The sequence below is a fragment of the Urocitellus parryii genome, chromosome 5, assembly GCF_045843805.1.
Source record: "Urocitellus parryii isolate mUroPar1 chromosome 5, mUroPar1.hap1, whole genome shotgun sequence".
Classification (NCBI taxonomy): domain Eukaryota; kingdom Metazoa; phylum Chordata; class Mammalia; order Rodentia; family Sciuridae; genus Urocitellus; species Urocitellus parryii.
Genome location: NC_135535.1, coordinates 202,796,305 through 202,819,004, shown reverse-complemented (window position 1 = coordinate 202,819,004; position 22,700 = coordinate 202,796,305). Strand labels below are relative to the sequence as shown.

General features: G+C 38.1%; 1 protein-coding gene across 4 annotated transcripts in view; it reads right to left on the bottom strand.

Annotated features, from left to right (window-relative positions):
- The window catches only part of Plekha1 (pleckstrin homology domain containing A1), a 59,017-nt gene extending 37,260 nt beyond the window's left edge, over nucleotides 1-21,757 (bottom strand). For all 4 annotated transcript variants that reach the window (XM_026384254.2, XM_077798445.1, XM_026384256.2 and 1 more), the window contains exons 1-2: nucleotides 21,628-21,757; nucleotides 2,384-2,544 (exon numbers count right to left, since the gene is read on the bottom strand). In XM_026384254.2, coding sequence (XP_026240039.1) covers nucleotides 2,384-2,524 — 141 coding nt within the window. In that variant the 5' untranslated portion in view covers nucleotides 2,525-2,544; nucleotides 21,628-21,757. The remainder of the gene's footprint in view (nucleotides 1-2,383; nucleotides 2,545-21,627) is intronic.
- Between the last annotated feature and the right edge of the window lie 943 nt (nucleotides 21,758-22,700).

The window sequence follows — 22,700 nt, the reverse complement described above, 5'->3', positions numbered from 1 at the left end:
GTCTAATACAAAGTCACTACTCAAAAAATATCAAGTGAATTAAAAGTAAAAGGCTGCCTATAAATAAAGACTTAAAACTTAGATAACATAAAACTGGAGGGCAAAAGTGAGATTAATGGTTAGATGATGCAATAAACTAGATTTTGACTCACAGAAAAAAATAATAAACACTGTCTCAAATATAATTACTTTTTAGTAATGTGTGTTTCAAATATCTAAAACCCACTGGGCAAGACATTTGCTAGGGATTCACTCCTGCTTTGCATATATTTTCTTGTAGCATACATTTCTGTTTTTAACTTTTGTATCAAGTTTTATTTGAAATAGAGTCCCACAAAAAAATTTTTAAATTACTCACAGATGATTTCTATTTTTAAGTCTCTCACATATCTTGAAACTGGGATCCTAATTTTTAATTTGTGATCTTTATCCCTATGACTTGCAAAGCAACAATAAAATTTAAATATATTTCAGTTCACATATGGCATTACAATAACTGACAGTCAAGTCTTACACTATAAAAGAACTATATATGATTTTGTTTTTTTTTAGTGCTGAGTAATATTCCATTGTATATAAATGCCACATTTTTTTTTTATCCATTCATCTATTGAAGGGCATCTAGGTTGGTTCCACAGTCTAGTTATTGTGAATTGTGATGCTATGAACATTGATGTAGCTGTATCTCTATAGTATGCTCTTTTTAGGTCTTTTGGATATAGTCCGAGAAGGGGAATAGCTGGGTCAAATGGTGGTTCATTCCCAGCTTTCCAAGGAATCTCCATTCTGCTTTCCAAATTGGCTGAACCAATTTGCAGTCCCACCAGCAATGTACAAGTGTACCTATTTCCCCACATCCTCGCCAGCACTTGTATTGTTTGACTTCATAATGGCTGCCATTCTTACTGGAGTGAGATGATATCTTAGAGTGGTTTTAATTTGCATTTCTCTGATAGCTAGAGATGGTGAGCATTTTTTCATGTAATTGTTGATTGATTGTATATCCTCCATACCCCATTTGAATCAAATGTACGATATGTCATGATCATTGTATTGTCATGAGCAACTAAAAAAAAAAAAAAGAAGTAATAGTTTGGGCTGAGGCTGGGGCTCAGTGTTAGAGTGCTTGCCTAGCATGTGTGAGGCACTGGGTTCAATCCTCAGCACCACATTAAAATAATAATAATAATAATTATCATCATCATTATCATCATCATCATCATCATCCCTATCCTACATACAACATCTCAACCAAATGAGTTAAAAATTTTCTACCAGAACTATGTATATCCCTTTTAACATTCAGAGTTAAAAAGGGTTTTATAACTCATCTATACATACTATTTTTTCAAAGGAATAAGATTTTAGATAGGTGGAAAAGCATTTGTGGTAGTTAAGATTTGAACATAAACAAGGTAGGTATACAAGCTGAAAACATATTTGCAGAAGCCTAAACCCAGATGTGGTTCCTACTCAGTGCCACAGATAGACTGAGTCCTCTTTTAGGTCACAATTATGCAGTAATTTTGGTTCACAGAATTTTATATTAAATTATTTGAATGTATACAAACCTAAATTTAAAACTCTGTACATATTTATTATTATACCTGTATTTTTGGTAACAGGGATTATTGTTTTGTTGTTGTTGTTGTTTTTCTTCTTTCTGGTCCCAGGATTGAACTCAGGGGGCACTTAATCACTGAGTCACATCCCCAGTCCATTTTATTTTTTATTTTAGGATAGGATCTCGCTAAGTTGCTTAGGGCCTCATTAAGTTACAGAGGCTGGCTTTGAATTTGCAATCCTCCTGCTTAGCCTTCCAAGTTTCTGGAACATATATCATTTTGATGTATTAAGATTGATAAAGGGCTGGGGCTATAGCTCAGTGGCAGAGTGCTTGCCTAGCATGCGTGAGGCAGCACATAAAAACCAACAAATAAATAAAGACATTCTGTCCATCTACAACTACAAAAATTTGTTTTTAAAAGATTGATAAATATTGCTGATTTAAATTTTAAATTACACATATGCTTAAAGGACAGAAATTTCCAGGAAAGTAACTATTAAACTAGAATATGTAACTTTAACTTTTTAAATAAATAGCAAGATTAAAAAAAAAATTCCACTGGAGGTAACACTTCTCTCCCAAGAAGGATATACACATACAAACACACACACACACAATTTTTATCAAATGATGTAGTTTTACCTTCTGAAACTCAAACAAGACAATAAGGGTCATGGGTACAGATAAGACAGAGAGTGTAATAATAAACATAATATTACCGAAAAAGACAAATCCTAAAGCCTATAGAGCATGTCAAATCATGTAATAAATGAACTTTACTATGCTTTTTAAAGGTAATCTTTGGATTTTACAAACCTGTGGATTATCCATGTACCATACAAAACTATCTTCTCTGGTATCCAGTATGAAGTACCTTCGAAGAAATTTCCCACTGTTTTCATTTTCTTCAATGTCTAGAAAACCACAGATTCGATTCTGACGATCCACATAAGGCATTTCTGGGCTTGAACATTACCCTGTAAAATAAAAACATTAACAGTAAGCTCCCTAGAAAAAAGAAAAGAATTTTGCAATAGGAAGCAAGATTAAATCTGTGCTATGATGCAGTCGTTTACTCTTCTCAATGTTAGGCGAAACTAGTTAATAAGAATTTATGCCAACATGTAAAGCATGAAAATACATCACTTTAGAAAATAAATTTATGTTCACATTGATAGGGACAAAGAAGAGCTGTGTACCCCTTAGCTGAATAAGTTACTTACTTTTACCCTAAAATAAACTCAAGTGAGTCAAAAATTAGCTTTCCAAATTTTAATTTCCTAGCAAGAAAATCTACCTTTTGGATTGTCTTAGAATATTTAAATTTGTAAGACAACAGTAATAATAGCTAATGTTTATAGACCACTTACTCTATTATAGGTTCTGTGCAATGTTCCTTTCTATGCATTATCTTAATCTTCATAACAACCCTAAGCATAGGCATCACCAATCCATTTCACAAATAAACACGTCAACATTGACAGTAAGTAACTGCCCTGGATTACAGAACTAGTAGGAAAAGAATCAAAACTCAAACCCAGATTCCTGGACTCCAGAGCTCCTTTCTTAAACTCTACACTACCCTATCTCTCTAAAACTCTATGAAGTGAACATGTAATAACAACAAAAAATGTTTTATCTAAATCTGAATTACTCGGTCCCTTTATATCCCACTACCAAAGACAGAAATTCAGAACACACAGGAACATATTAAATTGCACCACAGGGATCCAATCAGCAACACTGAGATCCAATCCAAAGCCAGGCTGGGAAACTAAAAGACAGACTACCCAGTTTCTTAAGCAAATAAATTACCACAGGGGAAAAAAAAAAAAAGGGGGAGAGAGAAAAAGAGGAGGTACTGGTTAAAAGAAACTTAAGAAGTATAACATATTCTGGTTCTAAAGTATTGAAACTTTTGTTGTAAACCAGGATCTGGGTAAACAGTGATGTTTCCAACCATTTTTGATCTAAAAACTATAGATGTATGATCTTCCTGACATGAAGCTTAGTCCACTCTGCAGATAGCTGTTCCTATACTGGCAGAGCCAGCAACACTATACCTTTTGGCAGACTGAATTTGTATAATTAGTTCTTCATTTAAAGGCTCAAGGTAAATTAACTAGACTATTTAAATTTGTAAGACAACAGAAGATTCAATAACAATGCAGTCTGATATATCATTATTTTATATGTAGAGAAATGGTGAAACACATCAAAAAGTTTCAAATAAAGTTGTCCATTAAATGTGTGTTATCAATGGAAGGTTTTTGTTTTTTTCTTTTTGGTGGTGCTGGGGACCAAACCCAGGGCCTTATACATGCTGGGCTAGCATGCTTTACCCACAATAGCTACACCCCAGCTAATAAAGTTTTATTCAGCCATTAAAAAAAAAAAAAAAAAAAGGAGGGCTGGGGATATAGTAGAGCGCTTGCCTCACATGTACATGTCCCTGGGTTCAATCCCCAGCACCACACAGACACACACACAAATGAAATTATGTCATTTCAGGAAAATAGATGGGATGTGAAAACATTATGGTGAGTGAAATAAGTCAAACTCAGAAGGTCAAGGGTCATATGTTTCTCTTGTAACATATGAGCTAAGTAAGCCCCAGGGGGGGAGGGAGTCCGCAGAGAGGAAAAAGAAAAAAAAAGATGTAGGGGAAGGGATCTCATGAAAAATCAAAGGGAGATCAGCAGAGTAGAGGAAAGGAACCCTAGGGAAGGAGGAGGGAAAGAAAAGGGGAAACATCAGGAAATGACACTGGCCAAATTATACTGACTGTGTGCATGAATAAATACATAAAAACAACCAATATGTACAATAATGCACGAAAAAAAAGTAGAGAAAAAAAGTGTGTTATAAATCTAGCACTTACAAAGAAATAATCTCTTTACTCAAGTTTTCCAAATCTAAAATCTAATCAAAGCTTTAAAAATTAATACTCTATACTAAACATACACTACACTAAAAACTATCAACTTTGTGGTACTGCCATGAGCACAGGCATAGACCAATGATATAAAACCAAGAGGCCAGAAATAACCCAGATACTATTGCTGAATGATTTTCAGCACAGATGCTAGCACCATTCAAGGAGAATGAACAGCCTTTCAACCAATAGTGCTGATGTAACTGAACATCCACAGGTATAAGAAAGAAGCTGGATCCCTACCTCATTCCACACCAAAACTAACACAAAATGCATTAACAATCTAAAATAAAGGGGTAAATAAAAGGGTAAATCTTTTTAATCTTGGATGTGGCAATGAGTTCTTAGACAAACCCTAAGAGTATGAACAACAAAAGAAAAAATAAGATAAACTGGACTTCATCAATTAAAATTTTTGTGCATCAAAGGATATCAATAGCTGGGTGTGGTGGACACCTGTAATCCTAGGCGGCAGGAGGATCATAAATTCAAAGCCAGCCTCAGCAACTTATAGAGCCCTAAGCAACTTAGTGAGATCCTGTCTCAAAATAAAATATAAAAAGGTCTGGGGATGTGGCTCAGTGATTAAGTGCTTCTGGGTTCAATCCCAGATGGGGGGGGTTTTTCATTCATATTATATATTATATATATATATATATAATATTATATATATATTTTGAAGAGAAAATCTATAGGGAGTAACTATCTTCAAATTATATGTCTAATAAGGATCTAGCATTCAAACTATATAAATAATTCTTATAACTCAATAACAAAAAAAACTAATTTAAAAATGGACAAAGACTTGAGATATTTCTCCAAAGAAGAAATAAAAATGGCCAATCATAACACAAAAAGATGCACAATTTAATTAGCTATTAGGGAAATGCTAACCAAAACCACAATGAGATACCACTTCATACCCACTAGAATGGCTATAATTAAGACAGGAAAATAGCATGTTGGCAAGGACATGGAGAAATTGAAACTCTCCATTACTGGTATAAATGTAAAATGGTACAACAGCTGTGTGAAACAGCTTGACAGTTCTTCAAAGGTTAAACATAAAATTACATAAGACCTAGCGATTCCACTCCAGACATACTTAGGACTGAAAATCAGTACTAAACACTTGAACATGAATGATTCATAGCAGCACAACTCATAATGGCCAAAAGGGGAAACAACCCAAACAGCCACCAACAAGTGAATGGATAAATAAAATAGGGTATGTATCTACAATGGAATATTATTCAGACAGAAGAGGAGAAAGGAATTAAGGTACTGATATATGTCACAGTCTGGATGAACCTCTAAATGCTAAGTGAAAGAAGCCAGCAACAAACAGCTACACATTGTACAACTCATTTACATGAAAGATCTAGAAAAGATATATCCAAAGAGACAGACTGGTGATTGCCAGGAGTGGGGGGTGGCGGGGAGAGGTAAATATAAGTAATATGTATAAAACTGTTTTGACACTTTTTGATTAATATGGTGGTTTGCATAAATCTGACAATGTATTAAATGCCAGCAAATGAAAACACTAACATGCTTGTCTTATGTTAATATCACCTCAATTTATAAAAATAAACTTACAGGAGATCTTTTTACCCCAATGAATTTTACCTTACTTATTTTGAAAAAGTAGATCAGATAAATTACCTATGTAAAAACAACTTATATGCAAAATGAGACTAACTTTAAGACCCCCATGTTGTGTAAAAGCCAACTATTCCACAGAGAAGCTGTGTGGAGAGAAGTGGCCAGCCCACACCCAGCTGTCCTGGCCATGCCAGCAGGGCAAGAGGCTGGCTCTGGTGATCATCCAGCCTAGTCAAGCTGCAGAGGGAGCCCGGGAAGAAACTGCCCAAGTGAGCTGGGTCAATTCAAAGAACAGTGGAAGACAATGAATTGTTCTTAGAAGACAGACACACACACACACACACACACACACACCAAAAAAAAAAAAAAAAAACAATCTTACCCACTTTGGTCCAGAAGCATTTCAAGTTTCAGAGTTTTTAGAATTTTGGGATTTTTGCATAGAGTTTACCAGCTGAGCATTCCTAATCAAAAATTTTGCTATCTGTAATGCTCCAAGATCTGAAACAGTTTTGTTTTTGTAAGATACTAGAGATTAAATGCAGAGCCTCACACATGCTAGGCAAGTACTCTACCACTGAGCTACATCTCCAACCCTTTTTTATTTTGAGACAGGATCTCAATAAATTGCCCAGAAGGCCTGGAATTTATGATCCTCCTACCTCCGACTCAACAGTAGCTGGGATTACAAGACATATACCACATGCCCAGTGGAGATCTGAAACTTTTTGAGTGCCAACATAACATTCAAATGGTTTGGGATTTCACAGCATTTCAGATTTGTGAATTGGGAATGAGAAATCGGCATAAAACATTCAAGGAATTGTATTATTATTATAACCTGCTGGATTTTTTTTTCTTTTTGGTACTGGGGATTGAACCCAGGGGTGCTTTATCACTAAGCTACCCCCCTGAGTCCTTTTCAGTTTTGTAATCTTGAGACAGGGTCTTATGAAGTTGCTGAGGGTCTCACTAAATTGCTGAGACTAGCCTCGAATTTGTGGTTTTAGGATTACAGGTATATACTACCATACAACATTCTGGATTTTTGTTAGTTTTTAATGTTATAGATCGAATTATCACCTGGACAGCTATTGAAAATTAAGATGATGTACATTTAAGTAAACCACAGATGAAAGAAAAAAAATTGAGAGAAATCCAAAAATCTTTTTAATTGAATGAAAATGAAAAAGAAAAAGGTCAAACTGTGTGGGATGCAATTAAAGAAGTGTTTGAGAGGAAAATTTACAGCTTTAAAATGCTCTCATCAGAAAAAAGGCTCTAAAATCAATGATGTTAAGTGCCACCTTAAGTGGTTACAAAAAGGGCTAAAAAAGAACAGTTAAAATTTAACAAAATAGAATATCATGCTAAGTGAAATAAGTCAATCCTAAAAAACCAAAGCCCGAATGTTCTCTGATAAGTGAATGCTGATCCATAACTGGGGGGAGAGGGGTAGGAAAAATGGAGAAACTTTGATGGGGCAAAGGAGGAGGGGGGTGAGGAGGGTGTATGGAAACAGAAAAGATGGTGGAATGAGATGCACATCATTACCCTGGGTACAAGTATCACTGCACATACGGTGTGACACTATATAGTGTACAACTAAAGAAATGAAAAGTAGTGTTCCATGAATCAAAATGCATTCTGTTGTCATATAGACCTGGTGTGGTGGCACACCCCTGTGATCCCAACGGCCTGGGAGGCTGAGGCACTGAGCAACTCAGTGAGACCCTATCTCCAAATAAAATACAAAATTGGGCTAGGGATGTGACTCAGTGTTTAAGTGTCCCTGAGTTCATTCAATCTTTGGTACCAAAAGAAAATTTAACAAAATAGAAAAAGAAATGATAAATATTAGAAAAGAAATTAATGAGGGCTGGGGTTGTGGCCCAGTGGTAGAGTTCTCGCCTAGCATGCTTGAGGCACTGAGTTCAATCCTCAGAACCACATAAATGTAAAATAAAGATACTGTGTCCACTTAAAACTAAAATAAAAATTAAAAATTAAAAAAAAAAGAAATTAATGAAATAGAAAACAAACAATAGCCAGGCGTGGTGGCACATGCCTATAATCCCAGCAGCTCGGGAGACTGAGACAAGAGGATCACAAGTTCAAAGCCAGCCTCAGCAATGGCAAGGCACTAAGCAACTCAGTGATAACCTATCTCTAAATAAAATATAAAATTGGGTTAGGAATGTGGCTCAGTGGTTGAATGGCCCTGAGTTCAATCCCCAGTGCCAAAAAAAAAAAGAGAGAAAACAAACAAATAAAGTAAGTTAACTAGAACCAAAACTGGTTCTTTTGAAAAAACAAACCTACAAAACTAATAAATCAAATACTTGGGAATTAATCTAATAAAAGAGTTGAAAGACCTACACAATGAAAACTACAAAACACCAAAGAAAGACAACGAAGACCTTAGAAGATGGAAAAATCTCCCATGTTCTTGGAAAGAAAAAATTAATATTGTCAAAATGGCCATACTACCAAAAGCATTATACAGATTTAATGCAAGTCCAATTAAAATCCCAATAACATTCCTCATAGAAATAGAAAAAGCAATCATTTGGAAAAATAAGAGACCCAGAATAGCCAAAGCAACTCTTAGCAAGAAGAGCAAAGCAGGATGCATCATAACACAAGACCTTAAACTATACTACAGAGCTATGGTAACAAAAACGGCATGGTATCGGCATTAAAATAGACAAGTATACCACTGGTACAGAATAGAAGACACAGAAACAAAATCCACATAAATACAGTTATCTCATACTAGACAAAGGCACCAAAAACATACATTGGTGAAAAGATAGCCTCTTCAACAAATGGTGCTAGGAAAACTGGAAGTCCATATGCAGCAAAATGAAATTAAACCACTCTCTCTCACCATGCACAAAACTCAACTCAAAGTGGATCAAGGACCTAGGAATTAGACCAAGAGACCCTGAACCTAATAGAAGAAAAAGATCCTGACTTCCTTTAACCAGACTCCTAAAGCACAAGAAATCAAATCAAGAATGTATGGGATGTAGTCACCCTAAAAAGCTTCTTCTCAGCAAAGGAAACAATCAATAATGTGAAAAGAGAGCCCACAGAGTGAGAGAACATCTTTACTACACACACATCAGATAGAGCACTAATTTACAGGATATATAAAGAACTCAAAAACTCAGCATCAAAAAATAAATAACCCAATCAATAAATGGGCTAGTGAACTGAACAGACACTTCTCAGAAGATATACAACTGATAAACAAATATATGAAAAAAATGTTCAAATTCTCTAATTAGAGAAATGCAAATCAAAACTACTCTTTAAGATTTCATCTTACTCCAGTCGGAATGGCAATTATCAAGAATACAAGCAACAGTAAGTCTTTGCAAGAATGTGGGAAAAAGGTACACTCATAATTGCTGGTGGCACTGCAAAGTGTTGCAACTGTATGGAAAGCAATAAAGAGATTCCTCAGGAACCACCATTTAACCCAGCTATCCTACTCCTCGGTTTACATCCAAAGGACTTAAAACCAGCATGCTGTAGTGACACAGCCATATCAGTGATCATAGCAGCTCAATTCACAATAGCTAAACTGTGGAAACAACCTAGATGCCCTTCAACAGGTGAATGGATAAAGAAACTGTGGTATATATACACAACGGAATATTACTCAGCATTAAAAGAGAATAAAATTATGGCATCTGCAGGTAAATAAATGGGAGTTAGAAAATGTTATGTTAAGCGAAGTAAGCCAATTCCCAAAAAAACAAAGGCCAATGTTCTGATAAGTGGATGCTAATCCATAATGGGGGGGGAGGTGGAGGAACTTTGAGTAGGCAAAGAGGAGGGAGGGAGGGAAGAATTGCGGGAATGGAAACAGGAAAAATGGTGAAGTAAAATAAACATCATTATCCTAGGTACAAGAGTAATATACATATTGCGTACATATGGTGCGACTCTACATCGTGTACAACCAGAGAAATGAAAAGTTGTCCTCTATTTGTGTACAATGAATCAAAATGCATTTTGCTGTCATGTATAACTAATTGAACAAATAAAAATAAATAAATAATTAAAAAAATGTATGAATCTACAGCTATGTGTACCAAGTGAAAAAGAGAGCAAAAGCCAATATTAGGAGTTAGGCACAGTGGTGCACACCTGTAATTCCAGCAACTCAGGAGGGGGAGCAGGAGGATGGCAAGTTTGAGGCCAGACTCAGCAACTTAATAAGACTCTCAGCAACTTAGTGATACACTGACTCAAAATAAAAAATAACAAGGATTGGGATGTAGCACAGTGGTAAAACACCCCTGGGTTAAATCCCCAGCACCCCCGCCACACACACACACAAAGCTATAGTCTAAAAACTACCAAACTTCCAGAAGAAAATACATAATAGGGCTGGGGTTGTGGCTCAGCGGTAGAATGCTTGCCTAGCACGTGCAAGGCCCTGGGTTCAATCATCAGCACCACATATAAACAAATACAAATAAAAAATATTTTTTAAAAAGAATAGATCTCCCAAACCATAATTATTTTGTAAATAGTAAATGTGCTGCTCAGTTTAAGTTTTTACAGGTGTTCCACATCTGGCATGATGGGTGATGCATTAAACCCCAGCAACTGGGATTAAAAAAACATAAAAACAAGCCACAAAATGGGATCCAGGATAGGCAGGTAATTATTACAATTCAGTAAGGCAGACAATCAAACAGGAATATAGGCAAAAGACTCAACAGGTATTTGAACGAAGAAGACACACAAATAGTAAATAAGCATCAAAAAAAGGGATGTTCATCATCATTAGTCTATAAGTTATTACAAAAAAAAACTATGAGATACTACAATGTACTTACTAGAATGGCTGAAACAAAGACAAAAAATGTGACAATACCAAATGTTATCAAAAATGTGGAACAAATGAGCTCTCATACATTCCTGGTGGGAAGGTACAACTCTGGAAATCAGTTTAGCAGCAGTTTCTTATAATGTTAAACAAATCCTTATAATACAGCACAGCAATTCCCTTCCTAGGTATTTTTGTTCATGTAAACTTTTAGAGCATTATTCATAATTGGCAAAATCCAGAAACAACCCAAATGTCCTTCAACTGGTGAGTAAATAATTAACAATGGTATATCCAGTACAATGGAATACAACTTAGCAATACAAAGGAATTAACCATTAATATATAAAACAGATGAGTCTCAAACGTATTTTGCTAAATTAAAGAAGTCAGGAGAACAGATCCCTGGGTAGAAGAAGTTCATTTCAGAAGGTAATTCTGGAGGTGGGAGAGCTGACTAATTGTGGTGAGATACAAGACTATGAATGTCTTAAAACTATTAAGCCTAAATACCACATTTGCATGACCTTAATCACATGCAGAGTAAAAAGACAAGAGGCTGGTGAAATAGCTCAATAGGTAGAGTGCTTGCCTTGCAGGGTTCAATCCCCAGCACCACAAAAGAAAAAAAAAAAAAAAACCCTACAGTGATGGAAAGCAGATCAGAATTGCTCAGACTTGGAACAGAGGGAAGAATTGACAACAAAGGACAGAAGGAAAATATTATTTTCTTTTTTTGATTGCTAATGGTTATGCATCTGTATGTAAATGCCAAAACTCACAGAACTAGACCCATTTTAAAATGGGTAAAATTTATTGTTTATAAATTTTAAAATTTATATTTATATTTATAAAATTTATATTATAAATCAATAATCCTGAGTTTAAATTTAAAAAAATATACACACTTACCAGAACAAATAAAACTATACAGACTGATAACAAAATGTCATCAAAGATGTAGAACATCCAGTTTATACCCTGCAGATGGGAATGTAAAATGGTACAACCACTTTAGAAAAAGTTTTGTCAATAAAACCAAACATATACCTATCCTATAATCCAGTCATTCTATTCCTACCTGTTTACTCAAGAGAAAGAAAAACATATGCACTCAAAGACTGACAAAAGTTTAGAGTGACTATTCATAAATCCTAAACTAGAAATAACCCAGAATGTGCATCAACAGGTGAACAGATAAATAAAATGAGTAATATCTATGTAATTGAAGACTGCTCTACAGTAAAAAGGAATTACTGGGCTGGGGATGTGGCTCAAGTGGTATCGCACTTGCCTGGCATTCGTGGGGCGCTGGGTTTGATCCTCAGCATCATCCCTAGTCCTTTTTCACTTTTGAGACAGGATCTTGCTAAGTTGCTGAGTCTGGCTTTAAAACTCCTGACCCTCCTTCCTCAGCTTCCTTGGTTTCTGGAGTTACAGAATGTACATGGCTAAACTGTACATTTTAAATAGACAGCTGTATATAACTTCAAAAAGCAGCAATTAAAAAATCCAGAAGAAATAAAAACTCATTTCATTGATAAATGACTACAAGTAACTTTTCAAAAGCTTCTGCTTGTCAAAAACTTGATAAGTGAAATCAAAGTAAAAAATATTTGCTACTTATTTATCATAATGTGCTCATCTCCCTAACATTTAAAGAGTTTACCAAAAATGGTCAAAGAAATATATCAAAAGTATGATAGGGAAAAAAATGAGTAAAAGACTTGAACAGACAATGCCTTTAAAAAGAAGCAAGGGGACTTCCTATACTTCCTCACAGAAGAGTATGACACCATTTGTGAACACTTTTGGGGGAAAAACAAAAACATTCTGAATCCAATCCTCTAAATCCAACTCTACTATATAGGAAACACAGAAGGCAGTGAAAGAGCATGAGAAACTACACCACAGGGATTCAAATGATAAAAATCTATCCTATCAGAAATTTCTTAGGACAACTAGTTTCTTCAATTTTAAATGAAAAAGCAATAGGAGAGGCCGGGCACAGGGCACATCCTGTAATCCCAGTGGCTCAGGAGGACGCAGAGGCAGCAAGATTGAGAGTTCAAAGCCAGCCTCAGCAATTTAGCAAGGTGCTAAGCAACTCGGTGAAACCCTGTCTCTAATAAAATACAAAATAGGGCTGGGGATGTGGCTCAGTTGGTCAAGTGCCCCTGAGTTCAATATCCATTATCTCCCCACCCCCCAAAAAAACAAAACAAAAACAAAAAACAGCAGTAAGGAAGAAAGGAACTGGTCAGACCCTACAAACCAGAAAAAGACTTTGAAAGAAGATTAAACCTATTATAACATATGTACCTTATTTAAATCCTATTTAAGAAATGTGGGAAATTTGAATAATATCTAATGATATTAAAAAAAGATATTTATGTGGTAATAATGGTACTATTGCTGTTATAAAATGGGTTATCATTTAGAGATGTCTATTGATACAGAGACAAAATGTATCTGGGATTTGCTTCCAAATAATTGAGGAGACGGGAACAAATGGAGAAGGAAGTTTGGGCTAAATGATGATGCATGAGGACAATTTATATTACTCGTCTACTTTTTGTGGATGTTCTCCACAATAGTAAAGTTTAGAAATATCTAAACCTGTGGTGCATGTCTATAATCCAGCAACTCTGGATGCTGAGGCAGGGGAATCACAATTTTCAAGGTTAGCCTCAGCAATTTAGCAAGATCCTAAGCAATTTAGCGAGCCCCTGCCTTAAAATAAAAATTAAAATTTAAAAAAATGGGCTGGGTTTGATCCCCAGTACAAAAGTAATAATAATAATAAAAATAAAAATTTTCTAAAACAAGAAATATCTAGGGCTGGGATTATAGCTCGGCAGCAGAGCACTCATTCGAGGTGCCCAGTTCAACCCTCAGCACCCCGTAAAAATAAACAAACAAAGGTATTGTGTCCAACTACAACTAAAAAATATCTCCCCCCAAAAAGGAAGAAATATTTACTATACAACCAGAGACATGAAAAATTGTGCTCTGTATGAATTGAAATGCATTCTGCTGTCATGTATAACAAATTAGAATTTTAAAAAGTTTTTTAAAATACATTAAAAAAAAGAAATATCTGGACTACATAGAAATATGATTTTCATTTATCACACGGGCAAAAATTCCAAAGTCTGGGATGGGGTTGTGGCTCAGTGGTAAAGCATTTGCCTAGCATGTGTGAGGCCCTGGGTTCGATCCCCAGGCACCACATAAACTAAATAAACAAAATAAAGCATTGTGTCCATCTACAACTAAAAATATTTTTTAAAAAATTCTCAAGTCTTGGGCTGGGGATGTGGCTCAAGTGGTAGCGCGCTCGCCTAGCATGCGTGCACCCCGGGTTCGATCCTCAGCACCACATACAAAGAAAGATGTTGTGTCCACCGAAAACTAAAAAATAAATATTAAAAAATTTCTAAAAAAAAAGGAACTAAGATTTTCACAGCAAACAAAAAAGTACAAACACAAAACAGAAGGAAAACCTCTGTACAATGTATCTGAATTACTACAAACTACAAACTCATGATCTTTCAAAGTACAACAGTAATAAAAAAAATTACCACTTTGCAATCCCAGTTTATTCATTAATTTAAGCAAACATCTTTAATAAACACTATAACCACCAGATGAGACACTGTTAGGGAACAGAAATTAGTAAAGCCTTAAAGTCCCACCCCAGTTTTCTTACTGAAGTATTAAAGAGGAAAATGCATCTTTACAATGGAAAAGCTTTTGGAGCCCTACCACCTTTACTAAACAATTTAGAATCAAATCTACCTAAAAGGTACGTCCTAATAGATAATACTTCTCTGTCAGTAGAATACACCTTATGTGATTCCCTTGATAGGAAATACCCAGAATGGGCAAACCCTTGAGGATAGAAAGTAGATTAACAGCTGTCTAGGGATGGGGGATAAGAGGGAAATGAGCTGACTAGGGATGGAAGGTCCAAGGGTGATAAAAATATTCTAAAATTGATTGTAGTGATGGCTGCACAACTGCAAATACACTAGAAACCACTGAATTCTGCACTTTAAATGGGTGAATTAAATAATGTGAACAATTTCTCAATAAAGCTATTTTTTAAAAATATGAAACAACTGTAATTGTTTTTATTCTAAAGAATATCAGAAATCCTAATGGACACTTCATCTTCCAGACCTCTCTGTATGTTGGAATGTCTCAGGGAGACTGTGGACCTCTTTCTATTTACACTGTCACTCAGTGAGCTCCCTTAGTTTCACAGGTCTAAAGAGTGAGGATTTCAAATTGGTACCTCCAGCCCTGAATACTCTGTTGACCAGATAATTCTATTGTTCAGCCAAAGTTAAGAAGCATTATTTCAATAGGACCCCATCCTACTCAAAGTAAAAGCCAAAGCCCTTATAAAAGCTATAGACGTCACTTCCCAGCTCACCCCAGCTCACCCCATCCCACCCCCACCGGGTTGCTCACTCATCTGGCTACTGGAGCACCAAACAAGATGCCCCACTCAGGAACTTTTAACTCAACTATGGCTCTTTAATGAAGCATTCCCTAAGACCTTATCTAAAATTGGAAATCTTCCTAACTGACCTGCCTCTTCCTACCTCCCCTCTCCTTCCTGCTTACTCTTCTCCTTAGCATTTGTCAATAAGTAAAAACTGATATACTTCGCCATTTATTTGCCTGTTTCTCCACACTGGAATACAAGCTCCATGAGAGCAAGAATTTTTTTTTTTAAATGTTATTCATGTCTATTTCTCTAAAACCTAAAACAGCAGCTGGCACATGGAAGACACTCAAAAACTATTTGCTGAATGAAGTATTAAATAAACCCATAATTACTACATCAAATATTGATGTTTTCAGATAGAAAGTTACTTTTTCCTCATCATATAAAAAATCACTTAGCAGATTTAACTGGTTTATTTAGCTAACAGAAGGAGAAAAGTTCCAATACTGTATTTCTGTTTGGATTTATATTCCTAGGAAAGCCAGCATATGGCAGGAATAATTAAAATTAGATTATTAACCCCTGAATTTGTCCTTCAGCTTTACTTAGGCTCTTAGGTGTAGGGATATCTTACAAGAGTCATAAATTAAGATATACACAAGTTAACACTTTACCAGTCAGTATCCAGGAAGTAAAACAAAAAACAAACCAAAAAAAAATCAAAAAGAGAGAAATAAAAGAAAAGGAAAAACTGAATTCTGCACAGTGAGACATTCTTAGGCCTACAGGACTTCATATTGTTTGTTAGATGCCGAGTGGACCTAGTCCTGTTGCCCCAAAATCTGGGAAAAAAAAAAAAAAAAAAAGCTGAGAAGATTGTCATTCCCTCCTTATCCATAGGGATTAGGTGGATGCTAAAGTCCCTTATATAAAATTACATAGTATTTGCACATAACTTATGTACATCCTCCCTGTACTATAAAGCATACCCAGGATATTTATAGTATAATATCTAAACAACATAAGTGCTATGTAAAGAGTTGTGACTATATTGTTTGTTAAGGAATAATGACAAGAAAAAAGTCTCTCTACATGTTTAGTAAAAATGCAATTTTTTTTCTCGAATATTTTTTAACTGTGGTTGGTTAAATCTATGGAAAGAGAATGGATTATACAAACATCAAGGATCAAGGCACGCTGGTACAGCCTATAATTCCAGCAACTCAGGAGGCTGTGGTAGGAAGATGGCAAGTTCAAGGCCATCCTCATCAACTTAGTGAGACTGTCTCAAAATAAAAAATAAAAAGGACTGAGGATGTAGCTCAGTGGTAAAGCACTCTTGGGTTCCATCTCCAATACCAAAAAAAAAAAAAAAGATCAAATCTCTGTGGTGTTTTGGCCCCCTCATCTCCCTACACACAAACACCTCAGGGCCCTGGCACCCTAACCACCACCTGCCCTCTATGGAAGCAAGTGGCAGAGGAGAGGAAAGAATTAGATATCTTCCAAGTCTTCAGAGAGAACACAGGAGTCATAAGGTGGTGTTCACCCAAAAACAGAGGTGGAGGCCTCCAAGAAAAATCACTCACTAAGATCAAAGTACCCAGAAGGAGGAGAGACTGGCATCTCATCCTCCATTTCAGTGTCTAAATATTGGGTAGACTGAGTGACTGCCTGTCTATTTGAACAGGGGAACAAGGAGAATGGATGGGAAGTAGAAAGATACAGAAAAAGGGCACATACTTATGCAATCTATAAGACATCATATGGCATCAGAGGAAGTGAGTTTTCAGTGGGATTAGGGGGAAATGTAGAAGCACCTAAACTTGAGCAGTCTTGCCATTATCAAAAAATCTGCACACAGAGCAAAAAGATCCTCACCCAAACTCACCCACACTCCACACTCACAGGAATAGACAAGTGGTGTGTGGGTTGGAAAAGGTTTAGCTACAGAGAATTTCATACCCAGGAACTATGTGCAGTAGGGAGTCTCCTGGCAAGAGTTCACCAAAAATGTCAGTGTGGTTGTTCACCAGTGGATATCAATGGCCTGCCATCGTTAATCAAGAGACCTTTGGACCCAACAAAGTTTCATATCTCAGCTGGGTGTGACGGCACATATCTATAATTCCAGCGACTTGGGAGGCTGAGGCAGGAGGATGACAAGTCTGAGACCAAGCTGGGCAATTGGGTGAGACCATCTCAAAAAATAAAATGGTCTGAGGACCATCTCAGAGGTAGAATGCTCCTGAGATAAATCCCTAGTACGTGTCCACACACACACACACAAATAAAGGAGGTGGAGGGATTAGGAGAAACTGGTAAGAAATACTTGCCTTTTTCCATTTATCTTCTGAGTAATTCCTGTCCAAGTAGATGTCTTAAGAGAAAAGAGGCATCCTAGAGCATACCACAATCCCCCCTTCCCCAAGTGCTGCTGCAGCCAGATCCTGAGTAAGAGAGGAAAGGAGTTCTAAACTGAATATGAGATTGAAGGTTTAAACTAGAATAGACTGGAGCTTTTAATAGCTGTAAATGATAGAAAAGCTATCATTTACCCATGATGTCATGAGGCAGAGGGAGGAGGGAGAAGAAGATCCTACAAAGCACAGTTGAAAGCAGTGAACGGTGAAAGTTAAAAACTGTCTTTTTGTTTGCACCAGTTTTGGACTGCTCAGTACCTCGATGACACACGAATGGGAAGGAACACATGCCGTGGGAATTCTCAAGAGTGATTTACTGTACTGCGTAATAACTACGCTAGAAGGTCTCTGAAACTGCTCAACTCTACTGTCTATAACTGTCTGTTCTTCAAGAAGAGGTTAAATGAATCCAGAATCTAGAACTCAATGGTTAAAAACTATAAAAACGTACAATGCCTAAAGATTTAGTAAAACCCTAACTTTTGGGAGAATAAAGAGTTATCAGATGGACAAGTCTGACAGAGCTGCATTTGGGAATAATATTTTATTCTAAACCATATTCAATTAAAAATCCTAAATGACTCTAACTCTCTTAAGCTGAACAAAAATTTCAGTTCAAAGAAAGTTTAACATAAAAATTCCCCAAAACAGTATCTTTCTGAAGCAAAGCTATTCAACTAGTCAAAAAGGCTATTCTAAAATAAACAGTAAACAAATGTTTGCTTAAATATCTTCTAGGAATTACAAATGCACATCGTACCTACAAGGAAAAAATATTACTTCAACAGTTTTATTACTCGTTAATTTTAAGATACTGGGAAAGGTGGGAAACATTTTACATTTTCAGAGGGCCTTTTTCCTTAAAAATACTTGCTAGAGCTTTTTAAAAAGTGACTTTACTTCAGCAAATACCAATGTGAACTTTATTTTCACATAAAAACATCCCATATGTATGTTTTTAAAATTATATAAACATTACAGACAAGCAGTGGAAGCTACCAAAAGCCCCTGCTCCATGAAGTTCTTTCTGACGCCATGTCAGTAAGTTTCTAAAGGATGGGTATTCACAAATGGTCAAAAAAAAAAAAAAATCTCTAAAACTAAATTTTAATATTTATATTCTGAATCCACTTATTGCAGACCTGAAATTAGGCTTAAAAAAATCTTGAAATTTAAAAATTACGTTTTAATATTACCAAAAGTACACTGCTCAAGCATGTTTTAAAAAATTTGTGTATTACCTCAGCTCACAGTTCTGGCACAAGGGAGAAGTACTTAAGGCAGTTACTGTTATAGTATTCAAAATTTTCTATCTATTAAATTAGATAATTTTTTTATCTAATAAAAACAAAATGTAGCTATTGTCATATCTGAATAATTAGTACATTCTATTGACAAAACTATCTTCCTCATTCTTTTTTTTTTTCCTTAAATATTTTTTTAGTTGTAGATGGACACAATATCTTTATTTTTATGTGGAGCTGAGGATCGAACCCTGTGCCTCACATGTGAGAGGAAGACACTCTACCACTTGGCTAGAGCCCCAGCCCCAATCTCCCTCATTCTTAAATGACAGACTTATTTAAACAAAAATAAGAGTGACTAACATTAAGCAAAACATCGATGTAAAAATTCAACTTAAATTATGCTTATAAATTCTGCTTAAATTTCACTCTGGGTTACAAATTATACAAGCAAATAAACTGTGGGATTTGGAGTATGACTATGAATAACAATTAAAAACTTTCAGGCTCAGGCAATAATGTCAATTTTTAAAAAGCTCTAGCAAGTATTTTTAAGGAAAAAGGCCCTCTGAAAATGTAAAATGTTTCCCGCTTTTCCCAAGAATCTTCCTGGAAATCTTCAATAACATTACATCCCAGAGATTATCAACCAACATTTGAATAATGCCCACAATGACTTTTTAAAGAAAAAACCCAATGCTATTCTTAACAACCTTAAATGCTTCTAAAAAGGTCCTTCCGGCTTATGAACTCATGGCAGTTTCCTCACAATTGTATACTTATCCTGTTCCACTGTCTTTCCTAGTTTAAGACAAACTCAAATTTACTATCACCTCTTTCTATTTTCTTACATCGCTAAATCTGGAAAGAAAAAAAAGACAAAAACCTGCTCTCCACCCCCACACCCCAACTAAAACAAAACTACAAATTAACAAGATAAAGTGAGATGAAAGCAACACGTTTGTCACATCTTCTTACTGATGCAGAAGTTTTCCTCTGCTTAGCCCAAATCCACAGCCTTGATGCAGTTTACTCTCAAGAGAAACCTGTCAATGGATACGTTGTCCATTTTATAGCACTATAAAATAAATCACCTGCCATTCTGCCAAGTTTAATACTCCTGTTTAAGTGTATCAGTATTCTAAAACGTAATGTCTCTTAGGAAGATCTTGACCAGATCAGGTATATTCACACAAACTTATTTGTGGAAATATTTTTTGCCTCAAGTGTTGTCAATATGAAAAAAACTGAAGTGTGAAAAGTAACAGGTATCTTGGGATAAGTCTTAATATTTCTGAAATAATGGTTCAAGTTCTTCAGATTCCAAAGGAAAATAGTTTTACAAAACTGCGAATTTTTTTTTTTCTCCAAAGTTTTTCTCCGAATCACATACCACTCACCCAAATTTTGCGGTAAATTCTTTTAATGGCATTAAACACAGAAAGTATGTGCGCTGGGTACTCGGCGGGAAATAATGCAGATCGCTCAGTAGTTCCAAGATGAAAGACAATGGTAGAAACCTCAGAGTGTGCTACTTGTTCCAGTCATTAAACACACAGGAAATAAGATTTTCTTGTTAGAAAACTAATTTGCAAAGGGCAGTGACTTACTTAAGGCAAAGAAAATCTTATTAAAGCAAACAGCCATCAACAGCAAAGTAAAGAAACCAGTTATTACAGAGGACTCGAAGGCGAAATGGCACAAACCGCCTGAACAAGGGCTCCTGAAACCTGCTCTCGGACCTGCCCCCAACAGAGCAACAGAGTCTGGGAACTGCCACCGGCCCTCGACGCTCGGCCGGGCGGCGCGGCCCACCTAGAACCCACCAAGGCTGCCAACACCTGGAGAGCAGGACGCTTTCGTTATGACACCACTTTCCCCGCGGCTCGTCCACCCGGAGGTCAACAGAAAGCCTCGGAGACCAACCACACACCCCGCGGGGCCGCCCGTCGGCGGCGGCGGCGGCGGCTGCAGGCTGGTGTCAAAGCCCCCAGACCCGGCTCCGGGTCGCCTCCCTGGTCCCACCGGCGTGACCTTGGGCAAACCAGTCGGTTCTCCCACTGGCCGTCTGCACCCCTGCAGCGCGAGGGCAAGTCACCCCGCCTGCGCGACGTCCGCCGGGGCGACCCCGAAGGGAAGGCGCAGTCGATGCCCGGATGAGGATGCCCAGCGCCGTCGGCCGGGCGCGACCTGGAGCCGCGCCACTCGACAGGCGCCGCCGCCGGGAATCCCCGGACAGCTGCGGGGCGCTGCTCGGAGACAGGGAGGGAGGGGCCGCCGCGCTTCCCGGCGAGGGCACCCAGGGCTCCGCGGCCCCCGCCCCGCCCGCCCGGCGCCGCCCGCTGCCCGCGCGCAGGTGAGCCGGCCCCGCGGCCTCGTCAGGTGCACGGCGCGCGGGAGGGGGCGCGGCCCCGCGCTCACCGGCCCGCCAGCCCCGCGGCGGACGCCCGGCCACTTCCCGCTGGCCGCCGCCTCGCTCCGCATCCGGCCTCGTCTCCCTCCTCGCCCGCCCCGGCTCGACCGCGCTCCACACGCCCCACCTTACCGCGGCCTCGGCCCGGAGCACCCGCGCTGCCGCGGCCCCGGTTCCTACAGGCACCCAGAGGCCGGCAGCGGCGCCCACGACGGCCCGCCCGCGCACTGCGCACGCGCGGCCGCGTCGCCTCAGCCCCCAGACGGCGGCTGAGATTCCGGAGCGGGCACTCCCAGTGCGCGAGAACTCCAAGTCCCGGCAGGCCCCGCGCGCGCCCGGCGGCGTGGCGAGCCGGGCGTCGGACGTCTTCCTGGTTCCAGGGCGCGTTCCGGGGCGCGCCGGGGCGGGGCGCGCGCGGAGTGCGGGCCCCTGCGCCGCCGTGCATCCTGGGATGCGTAGTTCTCAAGGACCGCGAGGCTTGGCTGGGAGGTGGAACTCCGGGTTCTCTGATGTCATCGCCCCGAGCTGCGAGGCGCAAGGATCTTTAAAATGAAGCTTCGTTCGCTTGCAGAAAAATTTGTTTGCAAACCGTCGCACAGTCGGTACCGAAGGCATTAATTCACAGACTGCAGTGTGATCTGGAGAAAAGTGCTTTCTACCTCTGAGCACAATTTTTCGCTCTTAACCACTTCTTTCTCCTTTAGAAATGCACCTCCACCTCCTAATTAGAATGCTGTTAATAGTATAGGTGGCTACGCGAAACTTAAAGAATTAGTCGAAATTCTTTAAGGGCGGATGTCTTCTCAGATGTTTATAACATATTTGTTGAGCACCTACCATGTGCCAGGTACAGTTCTCAGGGATCCTGCGTTAGGTAAGGGGAGCTAGTAAGATCATGACAGATTTTAATGCGGTGAAGAGCCGGACAAACTGCAGAGGTAGTGTCAGAAAGGGTGGTCAGGGAAAATTCTCTGAGGAAGTGATATTTGAGCCAAAATCTGAAGAATGAGAATCTTTCAAAGATACTAAGAGTTAGAGAAGAATTACATACTATAATTTTCTCGGTACATAGCACACACTAGACTCTGAATAATTTTGTGTTCGTTTCTTCTCCGTGCACAACCTTAGATCACATTATTCCCCCTCCAAATGTGTTTTCAAAACCTTTCAGAACATCCTTTCTATGTGAAGATGGTGCAGGAGAC